The sequence below is a fragment of the Phaethon aethereus genome (assembly GCF_964289735.1).
Source record: "Phaethon aethereus genome assembly, chromosome: 2".
Classification (NCBI taxonomy): Eukaryota; Metazoa; Chordata; class Aves; order Phaethontiformes; family Phaethontidae; genus Phaethon; species Phaethon aethereus.
In genome coordinates, this window is record NC_138582.1 from 152,714,028 (window position 1) to 152,735,790 (window position 21,763).

The window sequence follows — 21,763 nt, forward strand, 5'->3', positions numbered from 1 at the left end:
CCACTCCTCCCCAAGCCTCTAGCATTGCATGGGGTTGTTGTGGCCGAAGTGCAGGACCCTGCACTTGGCCTTATTAAACCTCATACAGTTGACCTCAGCCCATTGATCCAGCCTGTCCAGATCCCTCTGCAGAGCCCTTCTACCCTCCAGCAGATCAACAATCCCACCCAATTGGTGTCATCTGCAAACTTACTGAGGGAGCACTCGATTCCCTCATCCAGATCATCTATAAAGATATTGAACAAGACCGGCCCCAGAACCGAGCCGTGGGGAACACCACTCGTGACTGGCTGCCAGCCGGATTTAACGCAGTTCACCACAACTCTCTGGGCTCGGCCATCCAGCCAGTTCCTCACCTAGCACAGAGTAAACCTGTCTAAACCGCGAGCCACCAGTTTCTCCAGGAGAATGCTGTGGGAGACGCTGTCAAAGGCTTTACTATAGTCCAGGCAGACAACGTCCACAGCCTTTCCCTCATCCACTAGGCGGGTCACCTGGCCATAGAAGGAGATCAGGTTGGTCAAGCAGGACCTGCCTTTCATGAACCCATGCTGGCTGGGCCTGATCCCTTGGTTGTCCTGCAGGTGCCCTGTGAGCGCTCTCAAGACCAACCGCTCCTTGATCTTCCTCGGTACAGAGGTCAGGCTGACAGGCTTGTCGTTCCATGGATCCTCCTTCCGGCCTTTCTTGTAGACGGGCGTCACATTGGCAAGCCTCCAGTCTTCTGGGACCTCCCCTGTTAACTATGACTGCTGGTAAATGATGGAGAGTGGCTTGGCAAGCTCCTTCACCAGCTCTCTCAGTACTCTCAGGCGGATCCCATCAGGCCCCATAGACTTGTGGGTGTCCAGGTGGTTTAACACGTCCTTGACTGCTTCCTCCTGGATTATGAGGTGTATATTGTGCTCTCCATCCCCATCTTCCAGCTCAGGAAGGGCTGAATACCCTGTGGATACCTGGACTGGCTATTAAAGACTGAGGCAAGGAAGGCATTAAGTACCTCAGCCTTGTCCTCGTCCTTGGAGACAATGTTCCCTGCCATATCCAGTAGGGGATGGAGATTCTCCTTGCCTCTCTTTTTGTTGTTAATATATTTGTAAAAACATTTTTTATTATCCTTTACGACTGTGGCCAGACTGAGCTCTAGCTGGGCTTTTGCCTTTCTAATTTTGTCCCTGCTTGACCTAACGAGGTCCTTGTACTCTTTGTGAGTTGCCTGCCCCTTCTTCCAGAGATGATAAACTCTCCTCTTTTCCCTGAGTCCCAGCAAAATCTCCCTGTTCAGCCAGGCCGGTCGCCTTCCCCGCCAGCTCTTCTTACGGCACATGGGGACCGCCTGCTCCTGTGCCTTTAAGATTTCCTTCTTGAAGGCTGTCCAGCCTTCCTGGACCCTTTTGTCCTTCAGGACTGTCTTCCAAGGGACTCTCTCAACCAGTGACCTGAACAGGCCAAAGTCTGCCCTCCGGAAGTCCATGATAGCAGTTTTGCTGACCCCTCTCCTTACTTCATTCACAACTGAGAATTCTATCATGTCGTGGTCGCTAAGCCCAAGACAGCCTCCAACCACCACATCGCTCACCAGTCCTTCTCTGTTTGTAAACAGCAGGTCCAGCAAGGCACCTCCCCTGGTGGGCTCACTCACCAGCTGCGTCAGGAAGTTACCCTCCACACACTCCAGGAACCTCCCAGATTGTTTCCTCTCTGCCGTGTTATACTTCCAGCAGATGTCCAGTAGGTTGAAGTCCCCCACAGGAACAAGGGCCAGCAAATGCGAGACTTCTGCCAGTTACAAACTCTCTTGTTCCCACCTTCTTTTGGGTGTCTGTTTAAAATACCACTTTTATGAAGAAAGTCCTGCACTTTCACATTTCAGTGTAACAGTTTCGTAGCTAGCTGTCATTATCTCTGCCTGCTGCTCACTCCTCCATGCTCCTGGTTGCACACGTGCAGCTTGCCTGGGTGTGAAGTCTTTGCCAGTTCTAACTCCAAGCACCATGAAACACCTAAACTGCTTCTTGAGCTGAGAAAGATAGGTTGACCACAGAGAACTAAGCGTTGTCTGTATTTTGTTTGTTTTCCTTCTGTAGCCTTCAGAAATCACGCAGAGCCAAAGTCTGCTTTATCCAGTGGGCACAATCCAGTCAGCGTTGCACGACATGAGGGGCACAGCCACCAGCTGCAGTTGCTTTCTGCCAGATCTTCCTAAAGGCACCGTTCCCCACAGCTGGCAAGCACGTTCTTGTACAGAGTCGCATAGTGGCCAGGATACGCTGTGTCTGTTAAACCTGCAGTCCAGCCACAGTGCACAGGCTTTCTGGAAAAAAAACAAAACAAAAACCCAAACAAAAAATGAACCCAAAGCACTTTAGACTTCAGCTGTGAGTCTTTTTGTAAGAAAAAAGGTAGAATTTATAAATTAAATCAGTGAACTTTGTAGTTGTTTTCTGCACCTTGTTACTAGAAGCGTAGTGACAGCATTAAAGGCACTGACATCTGCACACTCAAACAATACTATTTATCCCAAAAGTGTTTCCTGGGTGGGCTCCCCAACTTCTGGAATGAACACAAGACTGTTGAGAATAGCAAAATTGAGTAACCTCAAGATACTGAAAATCAAAATTAGTGAGACGGGTTTTGTAGGCAGGTTTTGTAGACATCTTCTCAGAAGGCAATGAGCATTCAAACTTAGCTGTTTCCTAGCTTGTTGCAGCCCTAGCAGGCTCGGATGTATGAAGAGCTGGCAGCACGCCTTGCCCTGGAAAGCCTCAGGTCTGTGATCATGCATCTACATTAGCATGCAAAGTCAGAGTCATCAATGTCAGTTGCAGGACTTGTCAGATAGACTACAGAAAGTAAATGATGTATCTCGGGACTATTTTCAGTAAAATCAAACCATGTTTTCCATTCCCATTTGTCTCCATGTTCAGTTAGACTGGGATGATTTGTTTTATTTTCATCTTCATGCTATGTGAAACATCACATTTAAGCTGCTTGCTGTATTCAAGAGTCCAAATCTGTTTCTTGTGTGATTAGCTCTTCTTGCATGGATGTCACCAAGTCTGAATTTGGGTCAGTGTCTGACTATTAATAAGAAAGTAGTCTTATTAATTGCCCCTGTTTTCCTCTGTGTGTTTCTTTGGGTTTATTTGATTGCGAAGCAAGGTCGTTGCCACTGCGTTTCTTAGCACTATTTGACTCCTCTCTGACTGGAATATTTGTGTTTAAACAACTACTCTTTTAGAAAAATTCACCACTATCAACACTTTTCTAACGTGTATGTCACCTCAAAGTGGAGCTGGGACTCTTCCTCCTTACTTCATCTTTGCAGATTTTATGGAGCTTCAGGCTTATTGCATATTCCTCTCATTCTGTTCAATCCATTTTGTTGTCAGTAGGGTCTCATTGCTGTATCTGGGAAAATTGCCTGGGTCTGCATCTTTTACATCTTTTACATTTGATTTCATGTGACAATCTCTGAGTGTTTTATCTATCTCGTAAAAATAAACCTTTCCTCTTTCTTCCTGAAATTTGTGGAATTTAAATTAGCTCTCCTGTGTGCTTGTTTAACACTCCTTCAGAACAGCAGAATAATTTCAATTCAATTTATCTTTAAATAGACATATTGTTATTGTTTTTCTAGGTTGGCTTAGAACCCTTGACAGCTAAACCTTTGACCGTAATTTAAATTGTCATTTTTTTCATTATTTTATGGTGAACACACAAAGCAACACTTTTCAGAATTTAGCTCATCAGATGATGCTATTTCTTTCTGTGCGTCTGAGAGGAAACATAGAAGATGAGAGTTAGTGTTTCCTGCAGTTGACTTTTTTAACTGGAATATTTTATTGCAGATTGACAAATGAACAGAATGTTTCATTTATTTATTGAAGTTATATGTTGCATTGATATATATAACCTTGCAGGGGAGTGTGAGTATTGCATTACCCTCTTCATTAGAATGGGTGTCAGTGTTGTCTAGTAATAAATTTGGAAAATAAAAATGAAAAGGTGTACTTTAGTGGGCCCCTGAGAGCAGAATTTGTGATGCCTTGTGGAATATTCAGTCAAAGCTCTGAAGAAGTTAATTGAACGAGTTATATAAAAGAGCTTCTAATGCTACCTATGCTTCTAAAGCTAATGCACTTCTAAAGCGTATTAAATCTCAAGATTTAAGGTCTGAATAAAAAGCTTGTTGCAGAAAGCATACAAAGAAAATATTAGTGACTTCTGAATTTATTCCATCTATCTATACATCTATATACTGACTACACAAAGATACAGAATCACAGAAGAGTTGAGGTTAGCAATGACCTCTGGAGATCATATAGTCCAACCCACCTGCTCAGAGCAGGCTCAGCCAGAGCAGGATGCTCAGAGCCATGTACAGCCGCGTTCTGAATTTCTCCAAGGACAGAGACCCACAACCTCTCTTGGCAACCTATTGCAGTGTGACCACATTCACAGAATTTCCTACATTTAAATGGAATCTCCTGGATTTCAGTTTGTGCCCATTGCCTCTCATCTTGTCACAGGGCACCAGCTGCCCTCTCACAAACAGGGCAATTTGCTCTTCCAGTCTGTCCTTCCCAAAGTGCCTATACCCATCCATGGAGCACTCCAGTCCTGTGATCAGCAGTTATTTTTAAGGACACCATTAATGCTGTCACTCCAGGAGGTAGTCCTAGCTTTTGAGGCAGATTCCTAGCAGTGTGGTATTATGCAGGGCAGGGGAGGAAACGGCAAGTATTTGTCAAGACATGCAACTTTAATTATTTTCACAAAATTTAAATTCAGACAGACGTTCAGAAACCAGTTTCCAGGAAACTGTAGCTTCCTCAGAAGTGCTCATGATTAACCTAATTAGCATTTTTTTCTGATTGCTACACATGCTTACACATATTGAGGGTAAACATAGTTGAATGAGCATGTACCTGGCAATACAACATGGAAGCTTATGAAAGGATTAATTTTATTCAGATATTGCTGACACTATACAATGATTCTGGACTACTCTTCTTTAAATTTCCTTTAATTGTATGTGACAATTTTTATGAAACATTGGGAAAAAAACATCCAGAATGCAATATATCTCCTCCAGAGCATGCATGTAACTGATCTGTTTCAATAACAACAGTCAGTAGCATGCCAGATTCATGCAGAAATAGCATATGGAAAAACACGGGGTTGGTCTGCACTGGTGTGTACTACTCTGCTGGGATGAGCCAAGCTGAGGCTAATCAGAGCAGAAGAATCCATCCCTCTTCAACACTTTATCAGATGTCGATTTTATACAGCTGGGGCTTTTTAGTTGCTGGATTTTTTAGTTATTTGTTCCTTTACTATGGTATTATAAATAGAAGAGATGCAGTCTTCACATTCTTCTTATTTGACTATGATCTGGCCAGAATTTGTTTCCTCTTTTAGTTGAGAAACTGCTGCTAACATACTGATGATCATTTTCTTACACAGTCATTGCTCTACTTGTTCTTCCATCAGGAGGGGTGTTTGACACACTGGAGTATGAGTTAGATTGGGCCTAAAAAAATCTGGTTTGGTCTTTTTACCTTTACTGTAGCATTTCCTTTTTTCTAAAGTTCTTAGTGAATGCTAGGAGGGAAACATAAATAAGTGGGGCGATATGTCAGGGAATTTATGTGACTAGCAGCTTGGTTTACCAACTAATGTCTGTTTGTCCTCTTCATCATCTGCATTCAGAAGAAAAGACAGGAGTTTGAAATAATGGACGTTTGGAACCTTTTGTCGTTGTTGCTTTTGAGAATGGAGAATTTAAAAATGTAAAATAACAAGACTACCAAAGCAAGGGGAGGTCTGCGGGTAGTACTGCAACCTTCAATAGCCATATCTGCACCTCTGTATTGGTGGAGGTGTATTTATATGTGATGTTGTTCCTGCATCTTAGCTATCTCCTGTGAATCTGTAAGTTGCTCCGAAGGACATGAAGCTGCTGTGGAAGCCTTTGATATTTAACTTGCATGTTGGCCTTTTATTCTACGAGAGGGTCACTGCTGCTGCATGCCAGTAACCAGCCTCTGCCTTTCCCCACTGTAGGAGATGCTTAACACAGACCAATAACTCAAAACCCAGCTGTGCAAGGTCCTGAGTAACCTGCTCTCATTGATCCAGCTTTGATTAGGAAGGCTGGATTAGGCAATTTCTTAATCTCTCCCTCCCAACCTTGGCTATTCTGGCATTCTGTGAATTAATCGACCAAAGCCACAATAACTCCCCAGGTGCCTGATAAGCTGCAATATCTTTGCCAGGATTTTCATTCCCTTTGGTGTAATCTACTCCAAGCACACATTTGCAGAGGAATATTGTTAATAATAACAGTATTTTATCACGTGGAAATTTTATCCAAAGAAGTTCACATTGGTTATCATCTCAGTTTCTGTTGGTGGTAACACTGCTGTATCTCATGACAGGTGGAGATGTTCCTGATTTTATGTGTTTTAAGAGTGGTTTGAATCTTATCTTTTGCAGACAAGCTGAAGGATAAACCTTCCTTTCAAATACACATGAAGGTCTTAGCCATGATACCTGCATGCACAACCATGAGATAAAATTAATATTTATTTCACAAGTGGAAGGAGATCATAATGCTGATAAAGAGCTTCGTTTCCATTAGAGTTGATATAAAACGCTGCTGACTGTCAATCACATTATAAAGTGGTTAACATTTATTTTATTAAAGTGAGCACAAAACCCTCAACAAATATTGTAACTAAATATTAGTTATGTGTCTTTCTGTAGTTTTCTGTACCACATTTCATTAACCCCTGCCAGCTTCGCATCATATAATGAGGGTACTGGCAACGCTGCTGAAGTACAGAAGTCTGCATTGCAGATCTGAGAGGAAGATTGTGTCCAGCGGGTGTCATTACTCTTTCTTACACCTAAAGAGAATAAAATAGTAGGACAAATTCTCTCTGTTACCTCTGTGCTGTTTGGTTATCTGCTTATCATTAATTATCTGATTATCATACAATTATGAATGCATGTAGATAAGAGCAGAACACATCAAAGACTGGACCTTTCAGTGTACCTTCATTCCTCTTCCTCAGTGTCCTTGTGGTTGAAAGGAAATGCAAATTTGTATTGTTCTTGTTCATGATTATTTGACTGTTATTTTATTAGGAAAAGGTAGATAACTTTGAGTGCCAATCTGTAAGAACTCTGCATGGTTAATTTATGTGGAAGACTAGAAAAATAGGTTTTTCCATATATTAGCTGTATTAATTTGAGGGAAAAGCATGAATCTTGGAAATTTCACTTATGTAAATCTGACCAGCATTAGCTGGAATCATCTGTGACCAGCATTAGCTGGAATTCAAGATTTTTTATTTTTTAGAATATAAGGTTTCCATGTCTATGTACGATTAGCAATGAATCGATAAGATGAGGAGGATGATGTGATGAAAAAATGTGAACATTTATATGGCTTTGTTTGGATATGTAGAGGTGCACATGCTCTTAGTCATCCAGTATGGAAGCAGCTGTATGAACCTCTCTCAACCAGTTCACAGTAACTTCCAGCACTGAAACGATCTGACAGAAGGAAAGTGAAAGGAAAAAAATGCGCTCCAAAAGATATGGAAGAAATAGAAGGGCATAAAAATGGTGATGTGTTGCAGTTTATAAAGATGGGGGAAGTTCCTGTCCTTTCAATTGCTGATGTTTGCTTCCTGCCTGTTTAATAATGGATTGCCATTTTAAAGTAGTGCGCAGGAACATCGTTTCACAGCAGAAAAGGAAACAAGTAAATTGGTGAGCAGATACTTTAGTGCCAAAAGATTTTGTGCATAGTGCTTTAGTGAGTGCTCCACAGATACAATACTTCTCCTGGTCTCTTTCTTTTCACTGGAATTTTTTTGAGGCAATATACTTAAAGCACTTTATATTGAAAAATACTTCTCTTGAATCTTCTCTGACAATGCAGCTAGACCCACAGGCAGCCACAGCTTTGAGCTGTATGCACCTTCTCCTGCAGGAACCTCCTACAAAAAAGCAAAGAGAAAACTCAGAAGAACAGGGATCTGTTTGATCAGACAAGGTGACTGATTTTTTAAATGGAGAAAACTCAAGGCAACTAGTTATATCAGGCTAGAAATAGCAGTGTTTATGCCTGATTCTTAACTTGTGTACCATGCCCTTGCAAGGCAGGTCTTGATTTGATCCAGCTCTGGTGAATTTTGAAGTTGCATCAAGCTCTCCACAACCCGCTGTGCTTGTTGGGAATTTTGTGTCCATGCTTGTGGATCTGTTCTGGGTCTTCTACTGTCACCCACTGCCATCTCACAGATCTGTTCCTGAGGTTGCTCGGCAGACCATTGACAGACAGGGCAATGTCACTTCTGTCAGAGAAGTCTACTGCCACTATCTTTCCTTGAAGAATTGTATCTTCAGTACCTTACAAATAAAGCTAATACGAGATGTCACATAGAGTTTGAAGATCCTCAAGAAAATCTCATCAGCGTGAGAAACTTTCTAAGGAAGACACAATTCAACTCCTAAAGAGAAATTAATTTTACTCTGCTTTTCATCTCCTCCTACAAGTAGAGCGTTCAGAGAAATCATCTGGTCACTGAAGCTCCTGTGATGAAAAACCCAAACTCAAAGTCTGTGTGTTTAGAGTTTCTTCCTTTAGAGCACAGATGAGGAACCTTCTTGTTGCTGGGGCCTGGGAGACCGTACAAACACCTGAACAGATCTGCTCATTAGCGGATTCCCAGGGATGTCAGCCCAGCCTGGCTGAAATGAAGAGCTACAGCTGGCCTTCAGGCTGTAGGATCTCAGATCCTGCTCTAGAAAATTCAGTAGCAGAATTGTGTATTATTATAAGAGCACCATTAATAGTTTTTAATGTTGTTAAAGCAGCTAATAATACAAAAGAGATCACATAAAAGCACATGTCATTTTATGGTGCTTTTAGAAACAAAAACTCAGTAAATTAATGAGATCTTTTTATTGACAACTTTTTTACCTTGTTTAATCCACAATGTAGCACACATGAACTAAAGTTACAATATCATATTAACCACATGTGTAATGGGATACAAAGGGGAAAACAATGTAGCATCCATCTGTCATTATGGTTGTGTTGTTTTTCTTCAGTTGTTGACTACTATTTAGTGCATTTTTCAAAAAGCAAAGTATAATGATCTGTAAATGTGCTATGGATATATAGTTCAGTGCTCACAATAAACAACTGCTAGTAGAGTGAATTGTAATTCACTCAAGTTCACTAAATTTTTTTTCATTTCTTTTTGATCTGGAGAAAAGCCTTGCATTGTTCTTATGTAGTACCTTAATAAATAAATCTAATAACTTTAAATTTAAAACAGTATAACAGTAGTGAAACATGTAGTGCAGCTGCTATTAATTGTGAAATCTTACAGTCCTATTGAAAATCTCATAGGTATTGTTTTTCTTAAAGCTGCCACTTTCACATCATGCAAGTGGTTCAGAATATCTACTGTCTTTAGCTTGAAAAGAAGGAGATAATTTGTTTCTGTGGCCACACTAAACATGCTGAAAAGGTACCGTCCTTTTTTAAGTGGAACTTACCATTCTCTGATCAGAACTGCAATGCTTGCCAGTGAACTAAGAAGGAGCAGAAAGGAAAGAAAATCTTTCTAGATCAAGGTGGTTGTAGCTTAACCCGGCAGGTATCTAAGCACCACAGAGCCGCTCGCTCACTCCCCTGTGGTAGGATGAGGGACAGAATCAGAAGAGTAAAAGAGAGAAAACTCATGGGTTGAGATAAAGACAGTTTAATAGCTAAAGCAAAAGCTGTGCACGCAAGCAGAGCAAAACAAGGAATTCATTCACCACTGTCCATCGACAGACAGCTGTTCAGCCATCTCCAGGAAAGCAGGGCTCCATCACGCATAATGGTTACTTGGGAAGACAGACGCCATAACTCTGAATGTCCTCCCTTCCTTCTTTTTCCCCCAGCTTTATATGCTGAGCATGACGTTATATGTTACGTAATATCCCTTTGGTCAGTTGGGGTCAGCTGTCCCGGCTGTGTCTCCTTCCATCTTCTTTTGCACCCCCAGCCTTCTCACTGGTGGGGTGGTGTGAGAAGCAGAAAAGGCCTTGACTCAGTGTAAACACTGCTCAGCAGTATTGAAGATGTCCCTGTGTTACCAACACTGTTTTCAGCACAAATCCAAACCATAGCCTCATATTAGCTACTATGTAGAAAATTAACTCTATCCCAGGAAAACTAGCACAAAGTTTTATAACCACTCCCAAATTTACTTTGGCCTGGATTTGGGCTTTATCCATTGCAAGACTTTTCCTGTATGTAGAGTCACTATTTTAAGAACAAAAATACAAGCTTTGGCATAAGGTCTTGGCCAGCTACCTTATTGCTGATCACTAGAAAACGCCTCTGACACTCAAAAAGGTTGTTGAAATTGTCTGTGAATGTTTTCAGCAGGAGAGGATGCCAGTATGGAGTAGCACCAACAAGGAGGAGAACTTGTGTCATCCCTACTGGTTTTACTTGTCAGCCTTTGTTAAATGAAACATTGTGAGCTGGGATCAGGAGAGGAGTTGGCTTTTCTATGTTCAATTCCATAGCGCTCTGTGCAGCAAATTTTGTAATGAAAACCTTCCAAAATGTTCTTGACCTGTTGTAGGAAAGGATTACCAGGAGGCAGTTCTTGCATCTATTTTCACAGTATAAGCTTCCTGATAAATGGTGACCTTGAAATCTTTTGTGCTGCCTGTTCTGAAAGTGTTTGATAAGGGTAAAGAACTGAATGGCTTTAGATTTACAAAAATATAATAATCACCTGATGATTTTAAGAAGCAAATAATTAGCTTAGCCCAAGTTTGTATAGGCTGAAGGATTTATAATCTTCAGCCTAAACTACTAGCAGCAGGAGTCTTAAGTATCTATGAATTAAGGTTTCTGCCACAAAACCACCTCAAATTTGAATGAAGAGCTCAACAAGATTGGTTTGCTTACGGAGAAAAATGTCTGAGGAGCTGACCTCATTTTTACGGAATGAGGGATGTAGTTATTTAAAAATATCTATCAGGAGGAAATTATTGAAATGGCTATGTTAACCATTTGGTAGCAGAGTCAGAAAGAGGTGGTGGTGTGCCTATCCCAACACACGGGGATTTCCAGAATTTTAGGAATGTCTGATAGGATTCTGTGGTGGTGAGCTCTCAATTTTGATGCCGCCAAAGCAACTGTGTGACATAACTGTAAATGTGAATAGTCGACAAACAGGAAACATGTCACTGCTAGTTGTCTGGGGACAGATTGATGGGCTTTTTGTTTAACAGTTTACATAGTCACGGTGTGCTCGGTAAGAGCTCAGCCTGGTCAGAGTTTGACAGCAGAGGGTCAGATGTTTCACTGACACTCTCTGTAGTTCTGCTTATCTCAGCAGAGCTCGTGGGGGTATTAGTGCAGTAAGTGGTTTATTAGAAGAGATAATTAGCACAAAGCAGATGAAGATTTCATAAATAAGGAGACTTGGTCTGCATCACTGAAGCCTGGTTACGTGACATGGCAAGTTCCCTTGTTGAGCCTTCGTACCTCTCAGCTCCCTGGTGCTTGGTACATCCATCAGCACACCCCCAGGATGGGCAAATCCCATTGAGGAACAGCCATTTCTGATGAGACCTACCTGGATGATATGGTGGTATGAAGAAAAGCACTTCAAAGAGCAACACACACACAGTTTCAGTGCCTCTGCAGTGGGAGCTAGCAGGCAGCCACAACTGATGCGGGCAGCAGGGCAGTGAGCCGGGGAGCGAGGGGCACTGGGGAAAAGCAAACCTCAGCTGCTCTGTCAAAAGATGCCAGCTGCAGTCCCTGGAACAGGCTGCAGGCAGAGAAAGCTTTTTGATCTATAGTCCACTAGGAAATTGAGCTTTGCTCAGGTGGGAATTTAGACTTGCAGGTGAAAGGAGAAAATAAAGCGTATGTATAGCATGAAAAATGTCAGAATCTAGGCTATGTTTAAAAAAATAACAAATAATTTTGTTTGCTCATTCCAGGCTTACATACAGATTGACAGACAACAGCTACTTCGAATCAATACATTTTCATCAAAGCAAGTCATATTTTTAGATTCTTTCCATGTTATTAAATAAGCATGAGACTGAGAGTCCAGTGCTGCTCTCTTGGGAATGGGTGAGTGGTTCTGATTGCGGTGGGAAACCTATTGGACTCCTGTTGCCTCCCACTACCCAGAGCCTTCCCTTGAACAGCATGTGATTTCCTTCCCACCTTCCTCAGTCTGCTCAAACACTCGGAAATTATGGCAGCACACTTTATCTCCTATACATTAATCCAGAAGGGGAACTTTTATTTAAGCACTGTAGAATTACCTTTATACATGTAGTATTAAAACTAATCTAGGAAACTACTGCACAGAGTAGGTTAACATTAAGTCATGACCAATGTGTCTTTGCTTACTAATAGTAGTTTTTGCCAGACACTGAGGTAAAATACATTTTTTAAGTCCTCTTCACATCTTGCTTTTCTAGCCATACATCTGATAAATTTGTATTACGTTAGTTTTCCACAGTAGGAAATCACTTTAAAACTTGAGGGAAGATATCAAGGAAACTATACTTTCAAAATCATGTTTTTGAAAGTAAATATAATTTGTTAAGGGAAAAGGACACCACTGTTTCCATGATCACTCAGTACACAAGATTATCTGACCGGTAACTTGTTAATGTTATCCTCAGATATGAATATTGCCATTTATTAACCACAGACCCCCAGGTGAGGATTTGAAGCCAGGCACGCTTCCAGTAGAGAGGAAACAATTCTGCAGTACAATCTCCTTCCCTGTGTTTCCAGTACCATTGGTACCTAGGATTTACCTTGCAACTATCTAGCAAGCCTATGATACCATTAGTGGTCTCACTGAGCAGAGTAGTCTTCGGCCAGCTTGAATTCTTTCCTGAAATGGCAAATGTGGGAGACATATGCTGTAATTCTCACTTTGATTCATTGCAAGGTAGTGTGAAGGAGTTGAGATATTTTGATGGCTATCAGTGATATGTGTCCAAGTTTGCTGGCTACGCACAGGATGGGGACTCTCAGAAGTATTCATACACCCAAATAGTTGCCAGAACTTCTTTTTCTAGTTGTTGTACCTTTTCACTGGACAGGACATAATGCAAACGATGCAGGTCTTGCCATACCGTTGTCATGCTGTTGACATGGCATGGCTCTCAGCCCAGGTTTGCTCAAATTCAAGATGATCAGACTCAGTAAAGCAAAAGATGATCCTGATTTCAGTGAGTATCTTCTTTAGTGCTGGACTTCACGTCTGTTCGATGCTGAGGTCTTGCGAAATCACTTGGGAAGTAGACAATGACCAGTTTCGAGACTTCTAGATGGGATGTGGTTTAGAAAGCTATTCATTTCTCTCAGTTGGGTTTTATCCTTTCCAGCTGAGAGCCAGTAACTGGTGGTATGAGTGTATCTAAATACGATTCATGAGGTCTTGGGCCTTAAGAGTTGATGTTCTTCCTTCAGTCATCTTTCATGATGTGGAAATAAAACCTTCATTCAGTATTTGTGTATGTGGGTGTGCCTGTGTCCTGGTTTCAGCTGGGATGGAGTTGTTTTTTCTTCCCGATAGATGGTATAATGCTGTGCTTTGGAGTTGGTATGAGAATAATGTTGATAACACACTGAAGTTTTAGTTGTGGCTAAGTAGTTGTAGTGCTTATACTAAGTCAAGGACTTGGTACACAAAAAGCTGGGAGGGGGCACAGCTGGGATAGCTGACCCAGGCTGGCCAAATTGATGTTCCCTAGCATATAACGTCATGCCCAGTACATAAACTGGAGTTTGCTGGGAAGCGGGTATCACTGCTCAGGGACGGGCTATTGATCACCAGCTGGTGAGCAACTGCTGCATTGGGCATCACTTGTTCCTGTACATTCCTTTGTCAGTATTATTATTACTGTTATCATTATTGTTTCCTCCTCTCTTGCTGCCCTATTAAACTGTTTTTATTTCAACCCACAAGTTTTTCCCAATTCTCTCCCCCATCCCACTGTGGGGGGAGTGAGCGAGCGGCTGCATGGTCCTTAATTGGTGGCTGGGGCTAATCCACAACAGCCTGTGTGTCAAGTGTGAGGTGTAGGCTCTCTTTTCTATTGACGTGGTGCCATACATGTGCCATAAGTACCTTCTCACTTTTAGTAGGATCACATCAGTTTACAAACTCAAAGTAGCTAGTGGCATGTTCACTGTTACTCCAGAAAAAGCAGGTAAGACATAATCCCTGCACCATAGCAGTGCAATATACTTCAGAAGAGCTTGACCCATTATCTTTCTGATGTAGCTTTCATATCACAATAAAAATCATCAGTCTGGAACAGAACAGTTTGACAGGATGACTCAGTAGAGCCACAAAATGACAGATGCTAGAAATAAAAAATAAACAAACTGTGCCAGGTCACTGCTGTCAAAGCAGGATCCTTCACCTGTTGTTCCTGATGCTTATGCAGTCAGCTGATAGTTTGGGGGCCATGTTTTCTGTTCACAGGACAGTTTATTGATATGACATGAAAATTTAATACGGTTTTATTTACTTTCTAAGGTTACACATTACATCTCAGGATGTAACTTCTACAGCAGCAGCCACGTGCTTTGCTTGCTGTTGCCGAGCTGGAGATCCCAGCCAGTGCTGTGAACCAGCATGCTCTGTCCCTGTGCTTCAGATACACTTGAGCATCACTTGTCTTCCTGGCTGCTGGAGTTCCCTCGGCTCTCAGCTCTCAGTGTTTGCCACCAAGCCATACCCTTTTCCATTTATATGGAGCCAGGTGCCCCAAAAAACCCTCAGACCATATAGCTTCATTCTATCCAGACTTGACAGTGCAGCCAGCAGAGTTGGGAGTTACCTGCAGTGGTCTCCAGGCAGTTCATTCAGCCTGAACCGTGCCTTCTGTTTCCTTTGTGAAAAGGACGGCTATTCTATATCAGCTTTAATGCTGCCTGTAGATGACTGTAGGTCAAAGCTTTGCTTGAAGGCAGCTGTGTCTTCCAGCAAAGCAGGTAGATCACATTGCAATGTTCTGTCTGATCTGCCTGTAAACAGAGCAGACATGTCACTGAAAATGATGGTTTGATTATCCAACAAGAGCACGTAAAAGTGGATTGCATATTCTGAATGGTTTTAGCTGGGAGAAGAGCTAGAAGATGCTGAGGAAGATGGTTAAGTTTCCTTTCCTGCTTAGATCAGAGGCCATACATCTCAAACAGTGCCCTGAGCTTCTACCAGAGCACTGCCTGGCACTACCAGACATTTTGGGGGTAGACAGGACAGGAGGAGGATTCTTTACAGTTGACATTGCCTTACTTGATACTCATAATTAAAAATTAATTTGCTCAGGGATTTGCATTCAGGACTACATCTATATTCATAAATTAAGTATCATCAGAGAACATTTCTGGGTGCTGGAACTCCATCTTCTCTCCTGCTGAATTGTTTTAATGGTCCCTGGCCTGCCCTTGGCCTGTGCTAACCTGAATGCTCCCCAGTGTGGTTCAGGAGTTGGCAGAGGCCATTGCAGTGGCAGTTTGCAGCCACCCTGTGTTGGGGGGTAATAGTATGGATGCCAGCTATTCCGTGCCGGTTGGCATCAGTAACAGGAACAACTCTGGGCATATTTAATTTTCTAGTTCAGATGCAGCCCACCAGCTCCACTTCCTGCCTCCCTGTGAGAAATCTCTCCTGTTTGTTCAATAGCTAGTTCAGCCGGATACATAAACACAGAACAGTGCGATAAAGGGGGACTGAGCATTGCGTAGCCAGAAGTCAGGGCAGGGATTTGAATTGAGAAAGCCCCAATTTTCTGATGGGGGGTACCAGTCAGCAGACAATATGTGTTTGTTGAGGCAATTTGGTCTCATATTGCAGAGATTCGACTTTTTTATGGTGAACTTTGATAGGATATGAGTCAGAAGTAGAGGAAGGAAGAAGGCCCTCCAGCCTGGTGAGGAGGCATGCTCTTGGGAGGGGAAACTCCTGGGCACTTATCTTTGCTTATGTTTTATTATGTTCAATAATACATAGGAGATGAGAGCACGTCGGCCAGTGTTGAGGTGGTGAGCAATGCGGGTTTGGATTCATATTGTGGCAGGAAGATGAGAGAATTGTAACTTTGGAGCTCATGTTCTGGTTGCGTACTTTTATGCCACAGCCTCTGAAAAGGAGATTTTCAACACTATGAATTTTAACCCAGCTTTCCTTACAGCTTCTCAGAAAAAGAAAAAAAAGTGTAAAGGTTGGGTTACATGTAGGCCTATATGTCCAAGGTAGCAATGATGGTGGTGGTGCACGATGCTTTTTTTTTTGTGAAAAAGAAGAGAAAAGAAGAAGTGTGGTTTGATCCAAACTGGAGGGGTTTTGACTGCTGTACTGCAGAGTGTTATTTGTTTCACTGTGCTTAGATCAATAATGTAACGGCAGCCCACCCCTCTCCCTTAGAAAGCTGTCTCACAGTCAACAGTTAATGAGCTAGTACTGGAAAAATGTAATGGGTCCTGCCTTGTTTCATCCAGAAAAGGCTCACATGTTGGCTTTCAGTAGAATCACCAAGAATTGACTTTGGAGAGTCAAAATATAAAGAAAGGAAAAGTTTCTAGTAGTTCTTAGCTGGTTTGTATGATTTCTCTAATTCTTAAACCTTCATAAACATGTACGAAGAGGTTTTTCTCAAATGGCAAACTATAGCTGTGAAAAGATGGTGTTTTGCAGTTCACTGCAGAAAGAATACCTTTTCTTTCCCTTCAAGGAAGCTAAGTATTGATCGTCATTCACAGCAGGGAGGAGGAGGAAAGCCTTCGCTTAATGATTTTTAGTGTTCTAAAAACAAGGATTTTTTTACTGGTGCTGCCCCGGAACAGTAGTGCTACGGCGGAGCAATGCGGAGGGAAGTCGCCTGCCTTGGCTATGTGGAGTTTTCTGTCTATCCTGCCTGAAGTCTTTGGGAAGCTGCTTCCAACATAACACACTTAGCATCTCTAAAGGGAGAGCAGAACATCTATCAAACATGGAAGGATCAAAAACTGTGACTCCCTGCGGAGTAACTGTTGGGAGGGAAACAGCTGAATAATGTTGAACATATTCAGATCTCTGACTTCACCTAATGCACACTGTGAAGGCTGTGTTTGCAGTCAAACAATGATTCATTTTTATGAATGTGGAAAAGCTTTTGTGCTTCTGCCTTAAAAGACACTGCTCTATTATTTGTTTGACAGGCAACACTAGTTGCTTCTGCCTTCTCTTGGACAAATATAAGCATAAATATTAATCTGAAGTGTGATTTTTTTTTTTTGCTGAAAAGGTGGACCTGACCGTGGAACAGCTTGGGAGGTAGCTTCCTGCTTGGTATGCTTTGAGAGCTGACAAGGGCATTTAAAACCTCAGCTTTCTGAAAAAGTTCAAGTTCCCTAAACCTCAGTGATAATTTGTCCCTTCATGGTTATCAACAGTCTTCACTGGTCATGCTCGGGAATCAGCAACCAACTTGGTTTTGAGGACAAAATCACCAGAACATCTCACCACTTCACTTTGAAAGGCTCCTCACTCCAGTCTCTAAAACAGCCTTTAAACTTCAGCCCATCCACTTCTAAAGATTCAGGTGCATGAAAACTTCTGTGATGGCCTTTCCTCACTGCCTGGCCTTGGTAGCTTCTCAAGGTCAAGGCAGGAGAACTGCAATGGCAGCCCCTGCGGCCTCCTTTTCTCACAGGAAAACTTCAGGAGAATGTTAGATGCTTCTGGCATATCCAGTGCTGCAGGTGATATTCTCTGCTACACGAAGAGTCAAACTACTCCCTCTCCCCAAGGTGACTTCCTCAAATTTTGGTTGCCCTCATGCTCCCAGCAGGACCTTTTTCTGCTTTAGCAGGTGATGATGGGTAGAAAATGCAGGTGATACTTCCTTGAACAGTTCTTGGCGGGAGTAAACCTATCCTAATAGGATAGTAAGTGCAAATATTTTTAAAGTCAGCGTTACGTGTTCAGTGGCTGTTACATGGTATATGTGCCTGACGTAGGATGTAGCTTTTCTTATGAGCGTTCTGTCCACGCTCGAAAAACATGTTGTTGCCTCTAAACAAGTCAAAACCCACTTAATTAGAAAAGTGCCTTACACAGTTATTTCTACGAGGAGTAGAGTATTGTCTCAGAAGCATCAAACTCAATAGGCAAAATATCCAAGGAGTGCTAAATTTTTCTCTGGAAATAGCATGATTGGGGATGAGCAGACATACGGCATCAAAGGGAAATGAAATCTCACACACATGGTTGCTATTTTATGGAAATGACCTTCCCTTTTCCAAAGACAGAAGTCTTCCACTGGGAGCTGGAAGGTACAAAACAGGCTGACAACAGAGCATATGAATATATGTCTCTAACATAAGCATAGCTAATGTTTTCTATTATTGCTGTGTAGCACTCTCTGGACAGCAATCAATTCCATTTAAATACGATGAATATGAAAGTAATAATGTTTTAAATTTCACTCTTGTATGTACTATCAGGGGAAAGCATGCTGATAACTTTTTTTAATAATCTGATAGTGAAATAAAATTAAAATCTAAGTCCTGCGACGCTGCTAGTGGTCGTCTTAATTCTGCACTGTCTCAATTTTTCAGGGTTTTGAAGGTATTCCTGTCCCGAACTGCTCAGCGTATTCCATACATGACAGGTGGGCGAGTGATGAGGATGCTGGCTGTTATTCTCCTGATAGTCTTTTGGTTTCTCATTGGCTGGACTTCTGCAATAACCCAAAATTTGGAGAGAAACATTCCACTCATTGGCCAAGGGCAAACATCTGACCACCTGATCTTCAATATGTGCCTCATAGACCGCTGGGATTACATGATGGCTGTTGGTATGTTCATTTTCTACCTTATCTTTAATTTCTAGATTAAAGCTTTGTTGCCTTTTCATTTTTGTTCTTTTAGAATATCTTAAAGTTTTGTCAGACTGCCTAATATCACGTGAAAAGCTTCTAGGGAAATAAAATACTGGCATATATGTTTTTAAAATGGGCTGAGAAGTAAACCATAATTAAAATATACTGAGACTTTTATGACTTTCAAAGGTTTGTAACTTGGATTGTAGTAACAGTGATGGCTGCTCAGGAAATTTCATCTTTGAAGGCAGACGGTATCTAGGTCTTCTACACTATTAAAGTGAGAAATTGTGGCTAGATTATGGAGGCTTTTTGCTTCTGCACCACAGAATTGGGCAGAGCTCTCATGTGTGAGGAAGGAAGCAACTTGCAAGACCACTCGTCCATAACCTTACACAAAATAGTATCAAAGTAATGGGAATAGGAAATGCATATCAAAAGTCCCTACTTAATGTATTTGTTAGATGTGCTCTCAGTGCTTGGGATAGGCAGGAGCTAAAAAAATGACACACTGCAGAACTCATATCAAGGAGAAAAATGACTCATTTTTGTTTCATTAATTTTCTATCAAACAGTGGATTCACCATGCCAGGGTTCAGGTACAATGTGCTTCCTCCCGATGGTGCTTCTGCACCTAGAGCTGTTGTTCTAGTACAGCCCAGGTACCACCCACTAGTGCCACCCACTATCTCAAATACATCAATGTTTTGAAATCTGAAATAAATTCTTACCTTTCTGCCCTTTTCCCTGCTTCCCCCACAGACATCCCATTGACAGAGCTCTGCTGCTGAGGGCTAAGGAGAGGTAATGGTGGCTCCTCCACATCAGAGTGCAGACAAGGTGGATAGAAGCAGCCTGGGGGTGTGAGGACTGTACAGAAAGCCAGCACATAGTAATGCACAGCAGTTTTAAAGGGCAAAACACTGCTGCCAGCTTTGCCAAGGACTTTCCATAGCTCTAAGGTGGCCCTGTGCTCTGCTCTTCTCTCCTTCACGTAAGATCTCGGAGGCAGTCAGGCACACCGGTACCCCATGGATCAGTATGCTCACTGGTAAACCCCGCAGAGAGGAGTATAAAGGAGTACATTTAAAAATGTGTCTCTATTTGGGCCCTTTAGGAGGGATGTACTGATAAAATATAACTATATTTTGCAGTAATGCCATAGTACTATCACCAGAGATGTTGTAAAATTAATAACAAGAGAATTAAATGTGGAACACTTGGTAATGTCATCTGCACTAACCCGTTTTGCATCAGAATTTTACTGCATTTCTCAGCCAGTAATACAGTGTAGTTTTAATAAAACTTCGATACTGGTGGTTGTTGCAAAATGGCAAACAAATGTTTTTGTTCTCTGGATTTTATAGCTATGGTAGTGTAATGATTAACAACTCAGGCTTTAATATCTAATTATGATCAATAGTCCCTTTTTGGTAAGAAATTGCATAAGTTGCTGTCTGCCCAGTGTTGGAAAAAACAGGGATAATTTTTTAAGGTATATTTACATTTAGAGGGATTTTTAATGTTTTTCAAAATACATTCAAGGGCAGTGGAGGCCAAACCAGCTCTTGAGCTTGAACAAAACTGGGCAGAATTCTGTCATTTGGTCTTCTTACCCAAACTACCTTACAAGCAGAGTTATGTTTGTGCAAGTCTCTTGTAAACTATGCAGCCACATTAGTGGTACCAGGAGATACATGCCTACAAGTCTGTACTAACGTGTGTCTATATATCTATATCTATATGTATTTATATATATGTGTGTGTATATGCACTTCAAGATTTTTATTGTTAATAGCAGTCTGATAAGCATACAGCCAGTAGGAACTAGTTCCAAAATTAGATACTTCATCTCGGAGATATGTCAGGAGAAATACCCATAATGCAGAAGCCCTTTTATTCCTATAATTGGCTGGGAGCAGCCTTGCAAAAGATTCTATGTGATAAATTAATTGATAGATTACGATATTTGATTTGAAATGCTAAAATAAAAATCCTGGATGATAATTTATGAAAGACTGGTTATTTCATTTAATTTAGTCAGGCACAGTATTTTATATAAAACTAGTGAATGTTTTGGAATACACTGCATCACCTTGCTGGAATACCTCCCTGTTTCACTCGGCTGTCAACGCTTTACTGAAATGCAGAGAGGGAATTTTCAAGGTCACAGATTAGCAAAGTGAGAATTAACAAGGCTCTGTTAGACAGTCATAATGAGCTGAATCCTTTATGCTACCAGTCATTACTGGAGTTAGGATTTATGAAGCATTTTCCATACTAATCATGCTACTTAGGCTCTATCTCCTGAGACTTTTATTGCAGTGAATGTTTTATATTTACATTTCCATTAAGTTTAAGAGGATGCTCTCTGTGAGAGAAGTAGGAACTTAGACACAAAGATTGTCACCATTTCTATCATTGCCGCTGTACTCTGTGATATGCTGATGAGAAAAATTAGCATTCAGTAAATCTTATTTTATCTACATAATGTAATGTAACTCAGTACTCATTTTCCTTGAGGTTGGATACTTGTGGGTAGCTTATTTGTTAATAAGCCCAGATTCTTTTATTTCCTTTGTGTTCATTTCTGCATCACTTTCAAGGCTGGGGCATCTGTCTCATTGACAAGCCATGGCATGGTTGACAATCTGAGATTTTAGAGAAGGACCCGAGGGCTTGAAAACGCTTACCCACAAAGCCTTTTTCCTATGGCCTGAATATATTTTATACCTCTACCTGTCACAGCCAGATCCCAAGTTAGAAAAAAAAACAAGCAATAAACTTTTGGTACCTAAGAGCTTGCAGTGTCACA

The 21,763-nt window shown here is 41.5% G+C and overlaps 1 protein-coding gene across 1 annotated transcript in view; it reads left to right on the forward strand.

Moving 5' to 3' along the window:
- The window catches only part of GPR158 (G protein-coupled receptor 158), a gene marked incomplete at its 3' end in the record, with an annotated part of 210,688 nt that overhangs the window by 169,599 nt on the left and 19,326 nt on the right, over positions 1 to 21,763 (forward strand). The window contains exon 7 of the mRNA XM_081996293.1: positions 18,686 to 18,924. Within this exon, the coding sequence (XP_081852419.1) occupies positions 18,686 to 18,924 (239 nt within the window). The remainder of the gene's footprint in view (positions 1 to 18,685; positions 18,925 to 21,763) is intronic.